Source organism: Poecilia reticulata, chromosome 18 (assembly GCF_904066995.2).
Source record: "Poecilia reticulata chromosome 18, P_reticulata-male-v2, whole genome shotgun sequence".
Taxonomy (NCBI): domain Eukaryota; kingdom Metazoa; phylum Chordata; class Actinopteri; order Cyprinodontiformes; family Poeciliidae; genus Poecilia; species Poecilia reticulata.
Genome location: NC_088847.1, coordinates 14094102 through 14116728, shown reverse-complemented (window position 1 = coordinate 14116728; position 22627 = coordinate 14094102). Strand labels below are relative to the sequence as shown.

At 39.1% G+C, this 22627-nt stretch overlaps 2 protein-coding genes and 1 long non-coding RNA gene across 3 annotated transcripts in view; 2 read left to right on the top strand and 1 right to left on the bottom strand.

The window, feature by feature from the left end:
* The window catches only part of LOC108167224 (uncharacterized), a 74408-nt gene that overhangs the window by 33952 nt on the left and 17829 nt on the right, over positions 1-22627 (bottom strand). The window lies entirely within an intron of this gene.
* Positions 5164-11243, top strand: LOC103480444 (uncharacterized). Its single transcript, XM_008435392.3, has 3 exons — positions 5164-6737; positions 8805-8999; positions 9303-11243. Exons 1-3 carry the CDS (start codon positions 6542-6544, stop codon positions 9725-9727), a joined length of 816 nt encoding a protein of 271 aa, XP_008433614.1. The 5' UTR covers positions 5164-6541; the 3' UTR covers positions 9728-11243.
* LOC103480443 (uncharacterized) lies at positions 11585-13484 on the top strand. The gene is made up of 2 exons (XM_008435391.3): positions 11585-12007; positions 12161-13484. The coding sequence occupies exons 1-2, from the start codon at positions 11791-11793 to the stop codon at positions 12700-12702; spliced, it is 759 nt and encodes a 252-aa protein (XP_008433613.1). The 5' UTR covers positions 11585-11790; the 3' UTR covers positions 12703-13484.

The following is a 22627-nucleotide window of genomic DNA, read 5'->3' as shown; positions in this document are numbered from 1 at the left end:
GTTAAGTATGGAGCTAAATCTGAAGATAGCTACCTGTTTAGAAGCTCTGTCCTCTTCAAGGTCCCATAAATTCTTCTGAGTGCCTGAAGAGAGTGACGGAAGACTGGAATCCATTTCTGTTGGTTCCACACTTGCAGTGGTCAATGTCTGTAATATTTTAAAAAGACTTATTTGCATGTAAACATGTACAATCAAGTGCTTGCTTCAATTAAAACTAATTTCTTGAACAAATACAGTGACATTTTTAAAATGAAGTTAAAATGATTAGAAATAGTGAATTAAAGCCCTAAAACATATTAAACACTGTGTCAATGAAATAATTCAAATCTTCTACATTTTTCAGGTGCTGCATCTGGTTTTTGTGTGTTACAAACACCTCAGACATGACTTATGGGGACCCAACACACCTCAGACATGACTTATGGGGACCCAACACACAGTTAGTTACAAGTCCTTCTGGGGATCAACTTAGTACCAGCATCTAACACACTTGGTAACAATGGTTAATGTGTGTTGTGGGGACTCCGTAAATGTCCAAAGGAGAGCTTTTGCTAGCCAATTTGGAAACTACAACAGTGGAATAAGTCTTAGTCAGATGTAGCACTGCAACTGCACTTTGACATACAGGACATTCAACTGTTTGCTGTATTAGTTCTAAGGACTTGTGGCCATAAAATGTCAGTCAGCCACACCGCATGTCAACACAACACATTGCACAGGCACTTCTGACCCTCAATGTTACTTTTGATTCAATTAGTTTTGTTATTCAAGTCTTTAAATCCAAGTCTGCAGCATCTAAAACCTGAGACAGGAATATAATAGGTGTCTAAAATGTTGAATCTTTGGTAATATTCACTAATCTAGCAAAGCTGCCACTGAGAATCAAAATTATAATGATTTCAACTGAATAATAAGCCAAACAATGTTAAGTATTGAGCTAAATCTGAAGATGGCTACCTGTTTAGAAGCTCTGTCCTCTTCAAGGTCTCATAAATTTTTCTCTTGAGTGCCTGAAGAGAGTGATGGAAGACTGGAATCCATTTCTGTTGGTTCCACACTTCCAGTGGTCATTGTCTGAAATATTTTAAAAAGACTTATTTGTATGTAAACATGTACAACCAAGTGCTTGCTTCAATAAAAACTAATTTCTTGAACAAATACAGTGACATGTTTAAAATGAAGTTAAAAATGATGATTAGAAATTGTGAATTAAAGCCCTAAAACATATTAAACACTGTCAATGAAATAATTCAAATCTTCTACATTTTTCAGGTGCTGCATCTGTTCAATATATTAGAAAAAGCTGCATTTCTAATCTTAAAACCAGCGGTCAGACACTGTCATGCATGCTAGCTAAAAATCATCTTGTAAAAAGCACACCGCGAACACATTTCATTGCAACTTAGTTGTCCAGACAGTCAACCGTCATGGTGGCGCCAGGGACAGATTCAATCGTTGATTTCAAGTAATGGCATGTTACCAGATGCACATTGAATATAAGGGAAGTGTAATATCTCATCATTTCAAATATTACAATTTGCCTTCGCGCTATTATTCACAAATAGCTTACCTTCAGCTCACGGTTCGATGGCAGGGAGGATGCAGAGTTCTTCTTCTTCTTCTTGTTGTTGTTGTCGGTTGGCAACAAATTGTTAGTAGCATTACCGCCAAAAGCTGCAGAGTTCCCTGTCCCGCTCATTCAAAAACGCGTCTGACGCATGTGCGACTTTGGAGCACCGGACTTAAGATTCGGGGGTATATTTTACTCTATTTTCCAATGTAATGGTTTTTACTGTTAACGAATGGGTAGCATATGTAAAATTTACCCATTATTTTATAATTCCTTGGCTAAATAAAAAAAATATTAAATTTTATATTATTTTTTTAGATCATATTTACCACTCTCCAAAATCACTTTTTTCAGTGTAGATAAAAATCTAGGCGGACCTTCCAAATTAGCCATTTTGGAACAATTTGTGCCATTTGAACTTTCTTAGTTTTTATTTCTGTAGGTTCTGTTTTAATCATTTATTCTTTTCATATAATACATTATTATATATCATAAATAAGTAATTAAATCTAAATTATTTTGGGGGGTTCTTTTGAAAAGTCCACATTGCATTCATTCATAAAAAGAGAAAAAATAGACAAATTGTAATAGACTGAAAATGGAACAGATTAACTCACAATAACACTTCAAATAGAATTATATGACAATGAAAATGCAAATAGCAATGACAACTAAGTTGTCAAAATGATATGATCACAAGAAAAACTAATATATCTCATAATTACATTACAATAACTGTGCTCTGCGCTCTCTGCGTAAAACCTCCCAATTCCCCATTCATTTTTTCAAAACTACACGGGGCAGTTTCTCAGGAACACATTGGTCAATTTTGACGATTGACATGTCGTTCGAACCGTCAGAGCCAATAGAATCTGAAAACGTTGACATTAATACGGAAACTAAAGTCATTCACCAATTACAGCAAAAAAAGGCATGTGTTATGGCTACTCTTGCATCACATAAAGTTCCAGAAAACAAAAATGCCAGAGTAGTTCCTTAGGAGGTTTTCGACTCACTCAAAAACAATAAAAAAGACCTTTCCTTCTATCATGTCTTCATGTGCACTAGTCAAAGGTGTTAATTGTAACCTGCCAAATGACAGAGGGGCTTAAAAAATAACCAAATATTCAGTTTGGTTATTTTTAAAAATTATATATAAATTCCCTTCTCACCCTCTGCGGGTGGTCTGTTTCATCCTCTGAGCTCGGGTCCTCTACCAGAGGCCTGGGAGCTTGAGGTTCTCCTCCAGTATCTTGCATGTGCCTAGAACTGCACATTTCTGGACTGAGATGTCTGATGTTGTTCCTGGGATCTGTTTGAGCCACTGCTCCAGTTTGGGGGTGACTGTCTGCCCCGAGGGCCCCGATGACCACAGGCACCACTGTGGTCTTCATCTTCCAGGTCTTTTCCAGTTCCTCCCTGAGGCCCTGGTATTTCTCCAGTTTCTCATGCTCCTTTTTCCTGATGTTGTAGTCGCTTGGTATTACTACATCCACCACAACGGCTTTCCTCAGTTCTTTATCCACCACCACAATGTCCGGTTGGTTTGTCTTGTCTGTCTGGATCTGGAAGTCCCACAGGATCTTAGCTCGGTCATTCTCCACCACCTTTGGGGGTGTTCCCCACTTTGATCTCGGGGCTTCCAGTCCATATTCTGCACAGATGTTTCTGTACACTTTGCCCTCTACTTGGTTATGTTGTTCCATGTACGCTTTCCCTGCCAGCATCTTGCACCCTGCTGTTATGTGCTGGCCTGTCTCAGGGGCCTCCTTGCACAACTTACACCTTGGGTCTTGTCTGGTGTGGTAGATCTGAGCCTCTATTGCTCTGCTGTTTAGGGCCTGTATCATCCAGTGCATAATACACTGGACAATGCACTGGACAATGCAGTGCATAACATACAGCGCATTGGATTATGCACTGCATAATACCCAGTGCATTGTCCAGTGTATTATGCACTGCAAGGCAAGACAAGGCAACTTTATTTATAACATTTTTCAGCCAGAGACAATTCAAAGTGCTTGTACAAAACAGGTAAAGGTTAAAAACAACATACAAGAAAAAAAATCAAGCAAATTAAAAATAGACAAAGTAAACATTAGAATTTCAAATATAGTGAATGAATGGAAATTCTTTAAAAATAAGATTTTAAGAATAGGCAACTTCAAATAAAAGGTATTTAACCTTGTTTTAAATAAACTCAAAGTAGGGGCAGACTTATAGACTTGGAGCAGGAAGTTTATTCCATAGAGCTGGAACATAAAAACTGGCATCCTGCATGTTTTAGTTCTCTCCCTGGTTTAACACACCTGGTTCAAATGATGGCTCATTAGAGGCCTACAAAGAACATTAACATACTGAACAGGTTGTTACTATCACCAGGGAGAGAACTAAAACATGCAGGATGCTGGCCCTCGAGGACTGACTTTGGGCACCCCTGCCCTATGTAATCAGCAGGTGCAGAAAAAGCATTTCGCCAGCAGAAATATGGATAAAAACAGGACAGGTCCAGACCGATATAGCCCACAATGGGAGTGTTAGTTTGCGCTTTAAAAGAAACCAGACTTTTTATATTTAGAGTTTTTAGAGCTCTCAATATTTTTTTCGTTTATCTTCAGTTTCATACATTTCAGTTCAGTTCACAGCTTAACATGTTGGTCAAAACAAGAAGAGGGAGAATCTCCCCCTCATCTGAACCACCTGGCTTTTAAAGGATTGGCTCCCACCAGGATTAATTAGAGGGGTGGAGACATTCATATTTTCAGAAATAAAGAACAAACATATGCACTAAACTATTCCTAAAAAGTGTCTACAGAGTTACCATTAACTCAAACAAAACTAGAAACAAAAACAATCTGGGCCCAAACAAAATCCAAAATACATCTCTCTCCCCTCTCAGAAAATGGATTTTTCCAATGAGGCTGATTGGAAACACCAGGTCCTTGTCAGCCTTGCTCATGGGCACGCTACCATCGCAACACAGGACCAGGTGACCTCAAAGAGATGAGAAAAATTATTAAAACGAGTAAATAAATCCAACCACCTCCCAAAACAATACATTTACCCAAATAAACCAGAATATACAAAACACACAAAAACAGCACCAATTATTAATCAATTCAAACAATTAACCGCATTTTTGTATTTTTCTCTTTTTTAGGCAGACAATATAAATACATATGAACAATTCTTGATGATGGGTAGTTCCACAGTATCAAAAGTCTAAACACTGAATCAGTGGAGTCAATCATTGTAGAAAAAATGTCTGTTTTCATTTACAGTTGTGGATTGTATCTTCTAAGTTGATATTGTGATTTAAACCAAATGATTTCAAGTTCTTTCCATAACCTTCCTTATGGGGACCAGGAAGAAGGCAGAACCCAACCATATTTGGAAAAGTGTGTGAATTCCAATGAGGTGCAGTACCACTCTGAAACCTTATGGGGGCAGCATCGAGTCACACACACACACACAAAGTGACGGAAAAACATGTGTTATGGGCCATTTCTAAAACTTCACCAGCACCTTTAAAATGGCTTATAAAACGATTTTAAAATGATTTCCCTTATGGGGACTTTGTGTCAGGTCCCCACGAGGGAGTAAGTCCCCATGACGTGAGTGTGTAAACAGATTGAAGTCCCCATGAGGTGATAAAAACTAGAACACACACACACACACACACACACACACACACACACGCACACACACGCACACACACACTGTAAAAAATACGGAACACAAACAGAGCTGTCAAGACGACTTAATTAAGAAAGAAGGAAGGAAAAAAGAAAGATCATAAGACAAAAAGAAAGAGAAAATGAAAAAGAAAAAATACAATCACACACTGGTTAGAATAAGTACAAAAGTGAATACAATATTTATCTATCTATCATATTTCAATAGGCTTGTTTGTCAGATTAAAAGTGACTTTTGGGGAAAAAAACAAAAACAAAAACTTTGAAGTTGGTACCAGGAAAACATTTCATCAAGCAAACATTTATAGTAAAGAAAAAATATTTTTAGGAGTCAAATGTCTCATCTTGAATTTCGTTAGTTGTAAATAAATATAAAAAAACATCATAATTGACACAAAAATGCATCAAAATAACTGTGTGTGACCTTCACAATACGTTTCATATCATATTTCTGTATGTTGAAGCAACAAACAAACACGTCACATATGTGACGTTTTGTTGTTTTTCCTGTCCGAAGAAAGATACATACAACACTCAAAGCGGAAGTTTAACATAAAATATGTTAAATTTTAAAATAGATGTTTTCGCTTTAGCAGCTTTATTGTCAACCAAATATCGAAACAGTCTCCAGGACTGATCAATAAAAAGGTTTTCTGGGCCCTCGGCTGCTTTGACATTTTTCCTGCCGTCTTCACCTGTTGTGTGCAATTACGTTTTCTGAGGGGGGGGGGAGACAACAAAGGAGAAGTGGAAAAATTACCACTGGAACAAAAACAAGCTTCCCTTGTTCCTAAAAATCACTTTTAGAAAGACTATAAAATGAAGGCGTGCATGCACAGATGCGACCAATAGGCGGTACTGTGCCATTCCTCGGGTCGCTCTCTCCATCTCCAGCCCTGAGGACATCACCGTCTCTCTGCGTGCCTTTCCTCCTAATTGACCTAAATCCAGTTTCTCTGCTGTCCCTGACGGCGGACTATCACACAGCCTGCGAGATAAGCTACGAGGAAACAACGCTGTGGAGCTTTTCGCTCTCTCTCTCTCTTCCTCTCTCTCTCTTGGAGTAATACCTCTGCCTTTCTGTCCTCAGATCAACCCCAACGCGAGTTTTGCGCCTGGACGGGACCTCTTGTAGTGCGTCGCGATGATTTACGTGGAGCAGAAAGAACTGACGCCTCTCCCAGGAAGGATTTTATAATATTCTCATCCGCGGGATTTTTATTTTTATTTTTTTAAGGTGCAAAAACCAGCTGGATCCATAAGCGCAAAAGTCGAAATGTTAGACGATAAGGCGCCGAGATCCCAACTCGGTGCTCCGTCTTTTTACATCGAGAATCTGCTGCGGACATCCGGCGCGGATTCCTCGGCCGGAGAGAGAGTGGAGACCTCCGGGTTCAAAGTTTGGGGGGCTGCGCCCTTCCCGGTGGTCAGCAGGGTGCTGGAAACGGGACGGCCGCTTCAGAAAACCGCAGGTGAGTTCCCATCTTGCGCCTTTCTTTGCTGGCTCGAAAAAGCTGCACTATAAAAATGACTTTTGGAGGATATTAAATTCTGTCCATTAAAATTACAATTTTGTAGTAGCCAGTAAGAATAAATCAGCTACTTTTATGTTGGTAACACGCCTTACCTCCACCGTTTAGTTTGTTATTTTTTAGCAGAAGATGTCGGTTCAGTCAGCTATAGCTATTGTCGTTCATTGTGTGCTGTGTCCAGAGAACAGCAGAGACGCCTCCAGAAGGTTTTCAGAGGGGTGACCAGATGAGGTGCCTCGGCTAAAATCTAGGAGCTGGCACACCAAGACCAGATGAGAAAACAGAATTTCAGCAGTTTTATAACAATGTGGCTAAACAGAGGGAGGCGTGGCCTGGAGTGAGTGGGCATTTATGAAGTTTTGTCAACGTAAATATTGCACCTCATAAATAAAGCATCTGTGCCGTTAAATTAATGTTAATAGAAAGATTGACAAGAGTAGCAGGTGCCTCCACTTCTCCCGTCCCACGGTTTCTATTCTTCTGTGTCATTTTCTTTACTTTTGTATTGTATTTTTATTTTCAATGTTTGATTTACAGTTGAACTGGGTTAAATTGAAAACAACTAATTTTCCCTCTAAAGTAAATAAAGTATTCCAAATTTGATAATGAGTGAATATATCAACTCAGAAAAATGTGTTGTGACTGAGAAACCTTCTAAAAGGTGGGATTGTATCAAGCTAGTTTATTGATAGCGCTAATGCTAATGTCACTTGCAAGCTAACCTTCTTAACCCCGAGTTTAAGATGATTTAGTTAGTGCGTTTGCATAGGAAATTTTTGGTACAAAAATTGTACACATGCCACTTTCTCATAATAAATTCAAAAGGTTTATTACTGTACCCCGCCTCTTGCCCAATGGCTGCTGGAGTCAGACACAAGCCCCCCTCACGACCCGGCAAGTACAAGTGTTTTAGATAACGGATGGATAATAGATAGCTTATTACTATTTCTCTCTATTTTAATGCCGTCATCACATAATATTCATGATTTTGGTCTCTTTTTAATGTAAAACAACTAAAATGAATATAGATGTCTTTAAAATGTTTGAATTAACAAGTAATATTTTAAAATTCCAGTTGTTTTTTTTTTACATCACTTTTTTATTTGTCTTAATCAGTGTAATAAAGGTTAAGTGTCCTAGATAGAAGAGCTGATTGTTTTCATTAGAGACAATCATGGATAATTGTATCCGGGGCGATGGCAACAGTGAAAATTGTCCAGTTTAGACAACATTTGTGTTATAATAAGATAATGAAATTACCCATCACCTCACCTTTATAATGTTTAGAGCTTAGTTTGCGACACATGACCTGGATAACCCTTTTCTGAAAGCTTCTCCACGAATCAACAACCCAACTCTCCAATTAGTCGCTTCCATTTAGGCCAGTTGGCAAGGAGAAAATAAAACTTAAACAATGTTTGATTGTTTCTGAGGACAAATAGCTTAATGTACAAACACTAAGGCTAAAAGGCTCCTAAATAAATTAGTTTAATTTCTACTTTTTAAGCACTCTTGGCTATTTTTACATTTCTGAACTTTACTCACTCAAGAAAAATGGTTCAGTTTTTATTAGTTTTACTTGTACAAAATGACAACTGCCTGAGGGTTAAGTAGCTAAGTAGCTTAGCTTTTGGATCTAGTCCAACTTTACCATTTGCTACGTTGCTAAAGGGGGATACAAACTTCAGAATTTGCTCCAAAGAGAAATTTTTTTATCAACCGCAAATCGTATGACAATTTGTAATGAGACCAAAAAGATTTGAGTTAAATTATAATCAACATGTTCAGGTAGGATCTGTTATCAAAAATAAAAATAGACAAGTTTTAAGAATCTGACCATCATGGGACATTACATTTTTGAACCAGATGTAGATTATTTTAATAGATAAAGCTACCAGATTTTTTATTTTATCGTGTGTCTGCTCTAATATTAGGCCGGTGTTTTTCTCAGGTGAAAATGTTGTTTTGAGGTAATGACTTTTTCTTTTCTCTGATTTTTCTCCACAGATCTTTATGGGTCCAGCGTCACAGATAAATGGGGGGTCCATGCAAGACGGAGACGAGGGGATTGCCAAGTTTTACCAGATTCAGCGGAGGAGAGCGACGAGTCAGAGGAGAAGAGAGACGATAGTTTAACAAACGACCAAGAGGAAGAAACTGTGCAGTCTTCCTGCATCCTCGGGGAGGATAATTGTGATACAGGTCAGTTATGACCACAATGTGAACAATCTCTCTCTCCTTTTTTTTGAGAAGGAATTGAATTTGTCATAACTTACGAAAACGATTTTCTGATGCTTCAAACACTGAAAAATTGTCTTCTTTTTGGCAATTTTGTTCAACTTTTTCAAAATTGCTGACGTATCTTTTAAAAGTCCACCTGATTGAACCTGGTGCATAAAGTCTCCGGGTCCAAAAGGCTATGATACATTACAGGCTGATATACTGGTTCTCACAACAAAAAACCCCAACTATGACAAAACAAACAAAATCTCTTTCTGCTCACAGGTGAGGTCAAAATGCTGCGGAAGAAGAAGACGCGCACCGTCTTCAGCCGTACCCAGGTCTTCCAGCTGGAGTCCACCTTCGACCTGAAGCGCTACCTGAGCAGCACCGAGCGAGCCGGGCTGGCCGCCTCGCTGCAGCTCACGGAGACTCAGGTCAAGATCTGGTTTCAAAACCGCAGGAACAAGTGGAAACGCCAGATCACCGCCGACATAGAGAGCGGTGGAGCCGTCGTACCTTACGCCGCCCACAGGGTCGTCAGAGTCCCCGTGGTGTACCGAGAGAACATTGGCACGCCTCTGACTCTGGGCGGCCTGTCTCAGGTGTCGCCGCCAGTTATTGGGGTCTCGGATCCCACCTGCCCACTGACCGGACACCTCACCCACCAATTGATGTTTATGTCACCACCGATGACAGGACTGGTATGATGTAAGGAGCTTTGGACGTAAAGAGACGCTATTAGCAATTCTAACACACTAATTTAGATGCTCTGATTTTTATTTTTTAACTATTTCTCTTGGAAAAAGGCGAAGGGAGCCTGGTTCTCAGCCCAGGGCAGCATTCCGTCATGGGACGGCACCAGTGGTACAAATAACAATTCTGTCATTTACACCTCAACTGAGTTTTCTGTTGGATATTTTTGTGTCCCATTAAGGCTTACTCAGCGTTGAGAACCGTGTCAGCAGATATACAGGACTAAAGTAAATTTATAGAGCTACTGAATATCGATATTCTCCATTTTTGTAAGGAATCTGGAATCTTTGAACCATCTGAACTATAAGATAAATATATATTTAACTGGAATAATCCTTGGTGAACAGGGATTATTTTGCTTTTATGTCAGTATTACCACAGACATCTTCTAATGGGAACTCCCAGCAGGATTATGCCCCCCCCCTCAAACTTAATCTCAAACTGGCTTCTTCAAGATTATGATAAATTCACTGTATTACTATGGCTTTCACAGTCTTAAGATCTTAATACGATAGAAGTATTTTAAGAAAAAGATTTATGTTGTAGATGTGCAGCACTCTGACAATTATCTAAGATGGCTGGTGAATACTGTAATGTAGTTTCTTTTACTAATACTATTACTATTCACACTTCAGATCATGATGTTTTTTATATAACCTGATGAAAATACATTATGGTCTTTTTCAATGATGGTTTCATTTATTAAAAGGGTCAAAACTTACTCAGATCAACCTGGGAAAACATTTTTTTTTCCACTTTAAATCATAAATCAACTATGACGATCAACGGTTTTAGAAGCCGATTTCTATTTTACCAGCCACATACGCTTGATTGAATATTTAACTTAGGCTAAAATATCTCAAAAAGCAACTATCAATCTCACCTCTGACTGTCTAAGGAAAAAGAAAAAGTAAAAGTTTTGTAGTGACCTAGTCCAAGTCAGGACTAGTCAAAGTTACAACTTGAACCTATTTGAGATTGCATGATCATAAACACGTCGTTTGTGCTTAAAAAACAACAATTGTGGCTTATTACTAACAATTCTGTGAAAAAGGTTGACTAAAACACAGTAAAAGATATTTTATTACCTTTCTAGGGACAGCTACTGTTTCCTTATTAAATACAATCATCAGTGGAGTTTGTTTGGCTTTCATAATTAAAGCAAAAATAAATTAACTGGGAAATCATTTTTCATAGCGCATTGGGAGGCCAGTTTAAGTCATACAAACCTTCCAACATAATCTCCCAAATTTCTTCATCGCTTAAAATGCTTACTATGTAATCACTATCAATCAGTTACAAAAGCACATTTTACTATATGAGTTTTCACAACAATAATTGTAATCACGACTCACACCTATTATTTTTTTATTTATTTTATTTTTTACGTATTTTGTTATTTAAGAAGATTTTCATACAGACCTTTGTACACTTTTTGAGTCACAAATGTGAATAAAATGTATGCACCAAGATGCACAACAGCTTCCATGTGTTTTGGATGAGTGTGTATGAACCAATATGAGCATAAACTGAACTGAAATTCAGATGAAGGAGTTCAGAGTTCAGATCTGCACGGTTCTTAAAAAAAAAACAGAACACCTTGACGCCTTGAACTCATTTTTAGATTATCCGAAAAAAAAAATAATAATCCTGTCAAAATTTCAGTTTGAGTTTTGAAAAATCTTGAACAACACAATTTAATGTCAATGGTGCCTTTAATTACCAAGACTGAGCTCTGAGTTCAATCTAATCTGAATTTAATTTGCACTATTCGACAGGAAACAACACATTTATTTTTATGGCTTAAAAAAAAAAAAAATGTTTTAGGCTACAATATGGCGACCCGACGTGAACGCTGATCCCGCCTCTCGTCTGCTCCCTCAACTCCACCAATCAGGAGCTGCTGATCCCGCACCCTTCCGGGATCACCGGCTCCTGCGCGTGCCAGTCTCAGCGGTGGAAGGGGAGCGATGCGGCTCGGAGACTCCGAGTGCGGAACCCAGCAGGAGCGCATGAGATGCCCGAGAATATGAGCAAAGAGGACGGGCCGAGTCGGAGCGCATGTTTCACATTCACCATAGACAGCATCTTAAACCTGAAGCAGCGGCAAGACGGCGCGAGTTTGGACGCCTTGAAGGAGCAGAGGGACACTGAGAGTAGGAGTGATTTTCAGAGGAGATGCGAGGAGCTGTGGGACGTCCCGAAGAAGGATGACAGCGAGTCAGACGAGACAGGTGACTCCCAATATTTCTCTACTTTTAATAAATAAAATAACGAACAGGCTTTTTTTTTTTTTTAGCAACATAATTTATGCATTAAAGCATGAAAGCGCACTTTTATTTAATCTGTAAAGGGTGTAAAGAGTATTTCGTCACCTCTCTACACAGTGAATCCCACAGTCCATTCAGCGGAGCGAGGGGAGAGCGCCGCGCCGCTCACCGCTGCCTCCTCTCCGGAGGCGCAAGGCGCGCACGGCCCCGAGCCGCAGCAGCAGCAGCAGCAGCAGCAGCAGTCCGCCGCCGACACCAAAGCCGCGGTCAAGAAGAAGACCCGCACCATCTTCTCCAAGAGGCAGATCTTCCAGCTGGAGGCCACCTTCGACATGAAGCGCTACCTGAGCAGCTCGGAGAGGGCGTGCCTCGCCAGCTCGCTGCAGCTCACGGAGACCCAGGTGAAGATCTGGTTCCAGAACCGCCGCAACAAGCTCAAAAGACAGCTGTCCACGGACATGGAGGGCCCGCTGGCCGCGGAACACTTCGCCGAGGCGGGGAAAAACACGCAGCTACCGAGTTTTTACAAAGACAGCAGCCTGCTGGGCGGATGTTTGTTACCCATGCCTTTCCCCGTCGTGTATCCGACCGCGAACGCCGCGCCTTACATCTACTTCTCCAACTCTGCCAAATATTTTGGCCTGTTTGACGGAGACTGAGTGGGGTTTTTTTCTTGGACACTACAGGAGACAATCATCTGCGATCAGTTTATTATATTGTTATTATTATTTTAATTAAATCTCCGGCCTGGTTCAAAGGATTTCTCATCAACAAGTCCCAAACATGCATGTGCCACTTTTTTCTTTTCATTATTATTATTATTATTATTATTATTATCATCATCATCATCATCGCTGTTGTTGGAGTTCATCATCTTCACAGTAAAGGAGCATGTATCAAATCTCATTTGATCGAATGTACCAAGTAATACATCATCTTTGTTACCCCGCAATAATACTTCACTGCGTGCGTGTGTGTGTGTGTGTGTGTGTGTGTGTGTGTGTGTGTGTGTGTGTGTGTGTGCGTGTGTGTGTGTGTGTGTGTGAGCGCGCTTCTGATTTTGTGTATTTATACAAGGCCTTATTGTTTGTGTTAAGTTTCTGTTCACTTTACATTTGATAAGACTGTTAAACTGTGAACGCAGTTCTAATCATGACAAAGAATTTTGCAATAAAATGTGGAATATATGCAATCCATACCATCGCCGCTGTTTGAACGGAAAACCCGCCTGGCTGCACATTTACAAGTATGTGCAGACGGACTTGTTGCAGAAGAAAGTTTTTTTTTTTGTTTTTTGTTTTCCCCACTCTTTCCAAGGGGAACCAGTGCATAAGTACTCAAAGTAAACCCGACAAAAATATATATATTTTTTACACACCTAACGTTTCTACTATATTGTGTTTGTTACAGCTTAAGTCAGCGTGAGGCTGAGAAAGCCAAACATAAATCCCATGGTCTCATTTTAATTTTTGACAACGTAAAAAAAAGTTACATTTTATTTTAACTGTCAGGTTTTTGGCAACAGTTACTGTATTGTTTAAACTCATTCATTTAGATTAAAACATCCAAGAGATAAAACAGCAAAAAAAATTTATTTTAAAGTTACAAAGTGACTAGGTAAGGTTAAAAGAGCTGCTTTCTTTGTAATTATAAAGTTTTTAAGATTAAAGGAAAAACTTCCACTTGCAAATATTATAAGTGGCAAAGTTCTTGTTTTTCCTACATCTATTGTGAAGCAGTTTAGACTGAAATATTCACAATCACTGTTAATTAAATGGAGGTGGTGCTAAGTGAGCTGTGTCCAAGTATGAGAAATGAAATAAGGTTATGATAATCATTACTAGAAAACATCTTTAATCTGAATCTCTAAATTGAACCCTTTTTTAACAGTTCCCCATAAAAATTTGAGTTTATTTTTTTGGAGCTGAAGAAATAATTAAAAGGCACTTTTCCCTCTGTGATAAACTCCATGTGCATACTGTGGAGTTAATTATGTTTATAGGGTTTTGGCAGAATATAAAACTGTACACTGGAACATAAAAACTTACACAAACGGCGCTCTCTCTCTCTCACACACAGTGATCTGAGGTCAATTAGACTCCAAAGGGCTAATATATTCTGGAGTTTAAGTGAGTTTGTGTGTAATGCTGCCACACATTCGTGAGCAGGAACTGGCACAGAAAAACAAACTCTTCCTTGTGTTGTTGGTTCGAAAACACTGAGGGAAGCGGGCGAAATGTGTGTTTTAAGCAGACTCACCACGATGCTTCTGCACAGATTTTTTTTTTTCCTCTTTCTCTAAAGAGGCCGGGGCGAGCCGCACTTTACTCGGCGTTTCCGGGTCACTTGTCCCTTCAGTGCTGGAGCCTCTCGCTGCTTTCTCCCTGTCACAGCCATTCAAGGCCCCGTCACTGTTAACCTGCTCATTCACCCACTTAGTGTGCCTGCAGATCGCTTGTTGTTTCTGCTGAATTCCTGTCTTTTTTACCTTTTGCTGTGTGCGCTTGCATCCTTTGCCCAAAAAAGAAGAAAAAACCCCCCCAAAAGAACAAAGTTTTTGTTTTCTAATGTCAAACCGAGGCTCATTTTTGAGTTTGAACTGTAAAAAATAAGTTAAAAAGTCATAGATATTGTTTTACTCCACTCAATTTCTTTCTTTTTTCTTTCCTTTGCATTAATCTATGCTAGAATATTTACTTTAAGACCCTTGATGAAGCCATTTAAACTAAACGCCAGACAACTATTAGCAAGAAGGAATATTTAACTAATAGGCTTACGAATCAGCTTTCCTACAATCCGGCCGTTTGCTCTTAAAATTTTAACTTTGCTCAGTTTCAGATGAAAAGCATAACTTTGGGTTAATTTGTTAATGTAGGCTGGGGTTCATTTTTCTCCATAATTATCAACATCCACAATACAGATGTACAGAGGGACCCCATGTTAATTTATTTTCATTTATTTATTGATTTAGTAGAATAATCTAAATCACACTAAAGAACTTAGCAAAATATCAACTTTAAAAACTGAGAACAAATACTAAGCGGCGAACATAAAACATTAAATGTGTTTAATGGATTCATTTGGTGTCATCACTATGAAATAAACTTAGCAGATCTATTTTTATCATGTAGACTTTTGCTTTTCCTCAAGTTGCTAAGAAATTCGTGATTTTCTATTTTTGCTCAATAAAATGCAATACAGACACTCATTTCCTACTCAAAAGGGAGAAGACAAGGGAACATTCAAGTGAGGCAGACGCCCCGGACAAGAGCAAGCTACTCGCTCGGTGTTGATACCGTTCATAGTGAAGAGGTGAAAAAAGGTTTTTTAAAAAAAGGTTTCTTTTTAGAAAACTGCAGCAAAGAGGAACTTAGTGTCACCTAGCATCTATAAACAGAAACATTTAATGACTTTTATTAACATTTTTACTAGGGGTGCCAGTAATTATGGATCATGCTTTGACTATCAAAGGATAATGGGACAATATGCTTGGATTAGTGTAAACTTAAAGAGCCACAGATAGAACCAAGAGGAACTCAAATGTAGAATATTACCTTTCACAACATTTTGAACCAAATATAATTTCTGCCTCGGAGGTGAAAAATAGAAATCCGTTTCTGATCCGTAGCGTTATACAAAGAAATATTAATTTAAACCGAACTGGAAAGTATAAACCGGACAGTAGACTCAGGAAAGAAAAGAAAACAAAACAGGCTAAATATTAATGAGATCAATGATTAAGATTTTTTTCTTATTCAAATATTAGTTGTATTGTAAAAGAGTTACTTCTGTGTGTGTGTGTGCGTGTGTGTGCGTATTCTAAAAATAATTTGGTGGGCATATATCCAAAGAAATCCCATAAATAAATATTTTAATTTAAATTAATGTTTTTCAGCAGTGAAGTTACACTTAGCACGTCTGATGATATTTTTATAAAGCTGTAATTACAAGTAAGTTTAAAGTTTCTGTACATACTTTGGTTTTATTGTTGTTGTAAGTCTGGTAAGAATGATACAGTGTATTAAGGGATTATATGAACAGAACAGCTCAGTGTGGGCGATAGTGTGTCTTCAGAGTTGATGAGTGGGTGTGTGTGTGTGTGTGTGTGTGTGTGTGTGTGTGTGTGTGTGTGTGTGTGTGTGTGTGTGTGTGTGTGTGTGAGAGAGAGAGAGGATGGCTGGTGTGGATGCTCCGGTGGTGTTTACAGTCGCCAGACTTCCTGACTCTCCCTCTGTCGGACGCTTGTGAACGCAGCGTTGGCTCTTTGCGTCTCAGCACTCTCTCTCATCTGCAACCACAAGGTTCAAATGACCCCAGCGGCTGCGAGCAGTCTGCCCCGAGCCAGACTGAAACCCCACAGCCTCATCTGTCACAGGCGAAAAAAGATCCATTAAAATCTAGACCTGGTAAGACAGACAGCCAAGGCGCGTGTAGTCGGTGTGCGCTCATTTGGAGAAATCGATCAGTGGGGGGGGAAAGAAAAAATTGTGATGTAGTTTAATACGAGCATTTGACTAAATGCCATACGGAGGAGCAGATATGTTTTTTTTAAAGACAAGTAAAGATCTGGACTGATCTGTAACTTAAGAGTGTCTTCTTCCATGTTTCCCAACTCCAACCAGGAGCTACATGAACACATGGTTCTCATTTTGTGTGAACTGTACGGACGGAGAGCACTGTTGTGTAAAATCTAACATCACAACTTGCAAATAACTAACATTTCATCTTATTGTACTTTTTTTTTCTCAAAGTAGCTTAAGCTAAATCAGATTTGACAGAAATCATCTGTGAGAACTGATTTTTCAAGTACCACAAGGGATTCTCAATTCTATTTAGGGCTCGACTTTGACTAGACCTTTCTAACACCTGATTGTTCTGCTTAAATATGAACTATTTAAGCAGTTTATATCCTGCTTAAATAGGATATTTAAGCAGGATAAATATCCTGCTTAAATGGTTGGAACTGCTTTCCAACCATTTTCAGCTTTAGCAGCTTTCAAAAGGTTTTTGCTGAGTCCCGTACATTGTTGGTGCCAACCTGGACGTCTTCTGACTTTCTTTAACAAGAATTTTCTTTTTCCCACTCACCCATCAAGGCCAGATTTTATATAGTATAAAACAATATCCATTCTATATGCTTCTGTGGGACATGGATTTCTATGGACTTTGATGCTAATACAGGAACTTGAACTGCAGTTTGGATTTGAAACAGCGGTCTCCTCATCATCAGTTTCCCCTGAACTCAGCTGTGATAGTCGCCAAGAATTTTTCCTTCAATAAAGTTCTCTTGGAAATCTTTGAGGCGTTCGCAGAACAGAGATTATATTACACACATGAGAACTCCGTTCACTGAATAGGTGAGAGCTTGACGCCATTAGTTGTACTGGACTTTGTTAAAGGAAATAAAATTAAAAAAAAGTGAACTACGCACAAAAGCACACCACCCTTTTCTAAATTAACTTCTTACATGCAAATGGTACTAAATTGTTACAAAATAGAAAACATATTTCATTCAACTGTCTCTAATTTAAAATCCCTGTAAAATACATTAAAATTTATGGTTGCAACAATGAAAACTGAAAAAAACAATTTTTACTGATATGAATGCTTTTAAAGTTTGAAAACATTGAAAACAATGATATTCATACAAGAGTTATTAAGCTCCGTCTGGTAATTATTCGACTGAGCTTTTCATATAAATCATTGGTCCCGTTCTTAACAGGATGCGAGTGTTCGGACGGTTGCTGATGAGCCACGCAGCTACGGCCTCGTAGCAGGAAAGTAAAAACAACGAGGCTGTTTGGCCGGGGGCTTTCTGCATGCTTTCTCAGATGGGATTTGTGATGACTGGCAATTACTGTTTATGACGCCTCAAGAAAGATTGGATCAGGTCCAGCTACTAAACTGTCATGACTCAACTTAACGATGTGCGAGACTGAGCCTTAATTGCTGTAACAGACTATTAAAGGTTGTTAAGTAAAAACTGCACACAGGCTGCGCACGTGCTGGACGGTTGACAAAAACTATATTGTGAGGATGTGGCCACTCTAAATTTCTCTTATTTGTCAGCGGTGTTGTGGATGATTATTTGTGTGGCGTCTCTCTGTCCAGGATGCATCCCGCCTCTCGTTCAATGACCACTGGGCTAAATTTATGCCCAAAAGGTGAGAAAAAAAAACCCCAGCAAGCCGGTTAAATTTAGAGATTTTACCAACCGGTGGTGTTTAATAATCTGTAAAAACCCCACATAAAAGAAAGATAAATACAAAATGCAGTTTTCAATTTATGACTTCATTTGCATTGGGGGAAAAAAAAAAAGCTATTCAAACCCACTTGGCCCTTTGTGAAAACGTAATTGCTGAAAACCATGAATTGTAATTAACCACATTTCTTGAAAAGATGAGTTGTAATTTCACTGATCACACCTGATCAGGCCTGATTCCTGCCAGACCCGTAAAATCAAGCAACAAAACTAGACAATATGGAGCAGAGTAAAAGACCAGAGTGGTCGCAAGTGATATTATGGGTTGTCTTAAACTTTAGAAACTCAGATATTCACTTAAACTCCTGAACTCCTTTCTTAGGGGTATTTCTATCCAGTTGAAACCTTCAGTAATGTAACTATAACACAAGACAAGGCAGATCTTTGGCTGAAAAGAACAACACTATAATTTTGGTAGTGATAGTGGTTTATTATTTTTTGCTTTATTTTAAATTTGTATCATATTACCTTTCTTGCAGGGCTAAAATCATATTAGTCTTTCTTTTTCATTCTCTCTGTTAATGTGCAAAAAGTTAAAATTACATGTAAAATCCAATAAAAAAAAGTTTTTAATTGGAAAGGGGAAAAAGTGACACATCACTTCCTGTTCTAAAGACAAAGTTACTGACATCCGTCAGTTTTGGAAAGAAAGGGTCACAAAGCCATTTCTAAGGCTAACCTCAGAGAAAGCCATTACCCACAACGGAGAAACCATTAAACTGTGGCAAACTGCTGCTGGTCAGCCAAACTTACTCCAAGAGAACATGGACGACCAAAGAACGCAGACCATCTAAAGCACCACAGGCCGATAGGGTCAAAGTTCATGATTAAACAATAGCCAAGAGACTGGATCAAAATAGCATCCTGTCGTTTTTCTGGGTAATCTCTTGACCCACATGCGAAAAGTTTTCATCTGATCCGATCCCATCCGCGCCTGAAAACTCTTTAGCTGTGACTAAGCTCTGCTTCGGTGGTTTGTTCAAAGGGCTCAGTGACGCTGCGCTTTACAACATAAACAACACCCCATTCATTATGACCCGTAACTGGATAGCAACTGCTGGGACCAGGACCGTCCCACCAGGCTTTCAAAGGGCTTATTGATCCATTAATTCCTTCGGCTTTAGTGGTCTGCAGTGACATGGTGCCTCTGCAAATTGAATAGGGGCTCAGGGATTACAATGACTAGATCTGATGAAAAGGTCTTGCACGAGTGGCAACGACACAAATAAAGCCAAAGGTTATACATCTTCCTCCTCTAGGAAGTCCTTCCCTGCATCAAGAAATCTCTGGCTCAGCTCCAATAGCCCCTATTAGCTAAGATGTCAGAGCAGCAGACTGTGACGAAAAGGCAAATACCTTCTTGGAGGAGCAGGAAGTCCAATGAAAAGTCAAGAAAAAGAATGTAGTGTTCTGCTTAATTACTATAGCTGTTTCCGTAATTCATAATTATTCTACATGGATAAACTCACTTTGCTCATTTCTAAACTGATAGGTAACACTTTATTTGACGGGGTGTGCATAAAACTGACATGACACTGTCATAAACGTGACCCGTCATGAAGATGAAGGAGTCTTCATCAGTGTTTACGACTGTTGTCATAAAGTGTCATTCGGTAAATTATGACACTTTTAATGTAAAGTTGACCATTTTAATGGACTTTTAGTACAAGTTTTAATGCAACTCCTTCATCTTCATGACGGGTGTTATGTCACGTTTATGACAGTGTCATGTCAGTCTTATGCACACCACGTCAAATGAAGTGCTGCCAAATTATTTTACATATTATATAGTTATTTGTAACTAGAAACTGAACGGCATTGAAGTAAGGTTGACATTTAATACTGATATTAAATGTTAAACCTCCTTTTTTTGGACCAACAAAAGAGAAAAACCTGAACCAAAGAGTTAGGAAATTGTAAACCCTTTTATAAATAAAGACAAAAGTCAGAGATAGTTTTTCGAACCTACAATAATGTGTAATATTCTGCTTTGTTTTATTAAAATATTGCCTTTTTAAGTTGACTTACTGATTTTGCCCTGCAGTGGATAAGGTTTAAGCACCACTACTCCAATTTAATCCTAAATATTATACAATAAAGTCAAATATATTTATTCATATGTAACTGTATATAGCTACTGAAAAGTAGAGCAGGAAGAAAAGGTCCATTGTATCTCATATCAGACCAACATGGCACCTTTTGGTACTGGATGAGTCCAGACGTCTCCAGGGAAGTAACATGTTGTGATGTCCCTCTGTATGACAACAGGTCATATCTTTGTGGCCTCTGAGATGAAAAGCTCTGACCTAGAAGGTCAGAGCTCTGGTCCATCATGTCATCTGATCCCCCCCGTCCAAAAGTCTGCGCTGAGGAAACCCAGTGGTAATAAGAGAGAAAGTGGCATATCAGCAGGGACAAGTTACTTAATTAGCAGAGTGAGGATAATTTTTGATGTCCCGGTGAAAGACTCGGGGCATATGGAGCGGCCCTCGTCTTTAAGATCCTTCTACATGTTCTGAACAAAAAGACACACGAAAATCAATAGTACAAGTTGGAGGAAGAAGATACTCGAGACTAATGGACATTGGGATTCGCAGCTGATGGGTACAAAGGGATGAAATTCATATTGATACGCACATCAGAGGCCAATGGGCTCCGACGGGGTGAGAGGAGGTCACAGGTTGCTTTGACAGCCTTCCCGTCCTAATGGAAAACTATCGACTGAATTGGGAAGAAGCTGCAGGGACTGACGTGGCGGAGGGAGGCACAGAGTCGCTGAACCCTCGCACCAAACTGAAAGGGTCCGTCTGAGGGGGGCTTCTGCACCTTTTATATCTGTGAATACAGACCTATCAGTTTCCCACCAGTCCTGTGGGATTCTTGTTCCTGATCAATACTGTAATCGATCGTGCCTTTTTACTGCTGGGGACCAAGAACGTACGTGTTGAAAATTTATAATAAAAGATTTTCTACTGCTTTGTCGTCAAATGTTGCAACTGGACTAAAGTCACAAATTCATGTGGTCAGGCTTAAAGCATCATGTTATATTTCAATGTACAGTTATTATAATTGTACTACAATGATCAAGTAAAATTCAACGAATTACTATAAAAAGTTCATTTATTTTCATCATTTCAAAATCTTAAGTGCATATGGAGTCACGGAACTAATTTTTAGCATCTTCTAATGCAGAAATGCTTTTGAGAGTCATGGAGAAGTCGTTCATCGACACCGTCCACATAGAGGACGAGTCACAAAAGATGCCAAACTGAAGAAGAATATAAATGTATAAACAGAAAGTTGAGTGGAAGGAGAACGTGCACTAAAAACTAAGAACTTGTGCAAGTAACAGGAGTAACAACAGCCTTGTGAAGCAAAACCAGTTCAAGATTTTGTGAGATTGACTGAAGCTGAATCTCACACAGTTGATTTAAATGAAATATTTCACATTATGAATATGATTTTAACTTTGAGAGGTGAAGGAATGAAAAAAAAACTTGTGATATGTTCATGTATTGAGATGCATCTGTGTATATATTTAGACATTCCTACTGCAAATTCCGTTTTTAAACAGAAAAGGTGACTGAAAATGTCAGTTTGTGTTTGTAGTGTGTGCAAATATTGTCAATTTGCCATAAAGTTATATTTAAAAACTGAACTATTTGTGTTGAATATGCGTAAAAAGTGCAGATTTGTAATGAAATACTGGAATCAAAGGGTTAATTGACAGCTGGTGTATTTCCTGTTGAATCCCCCCCACACCCCCAATCTTCTAGGCAATTAGCAACAGGACGATAACACGACCACACACTTTTCCACCACAGAGCTCCAACAATTCATGCTTCAAACATTTTTTTTCCCCCATCTTCTTCTTGTGAATTATCAGCATGTGCTTCTGGTTTGGCTCTGCCTAAGGCCAGAGCAGCTGTGCATCACTCAGCTTATCCAGTGTGACAGCCTGAAATTACAAGTACAACAGCTCAGTGCTGGGAATTTATCATCTGTAAACACACATATCACTGAACAATCAGTGACTGAGCAGCACAACACGGGCTGAGCTGCAGCTGATGCAGCAAAAAGGACAACTACTCCCTGAGCAGAGATCACTGGATTGTGGGCTAATAGCCCGAGTGGCGGGGTGCCAGGTACACACACCTGAGGCTCCTCACCAGCTTGTGTCATCGATGCAGTTCAGCTGTTACACACAGCACCCAGAGGATGATGGGAGCCATTAACTAACAGCTGCTGACAATATCTGCTGAAAAGCGCAAACACAGTAATAGAGTATTTTGTGAATTTATCCACAATAAATTTACTGGTGC

What these genes read in the sequence shown, in the direction of transcription:
- LOC103480444 (XM_008435392.3), top strand. Translation starts at nt 6,542, where the DNA reads ATGTTAGACGATAAGGCGCCGAGATCCCAACTCGGTGCTCCGTCTTTT. An exon ending in GCCGCTTCAGAAAACCGCAG is followed by an intron (nt 6,738 to 8,804) that starts GTGAGTTCCCAT and finishes TTTTCTCCACAG; the next exon opens with ATCTTTATGGGTCCAGCGTC. An exon ending in GGAGGATAATTGTGATACAG is followed by an intron (nt 9,000 to 9,302) that starts GTCAGTTATGAC and finishes TTCTGCTCACAG; the next exon opens with GTGAGGTCAAAATGCTGCGG.
- LOC103480443 (XM_008435391.3), top strand. Translation starts at nt 11,791, where the DNA reads ATGCCCGAGAATATGAGCAAAGAGGACGGGCCGAGTCGGAGCGCATGT. An exon ending in CAGCGAGTCAGACGAGACAG is followed by an intron (nt 12,008 to 12,160) that starts GTGACTCCCAAT and finishes CTCTCTACACAG; the next exon opens with TGAATCCCACAGTCCATTCA.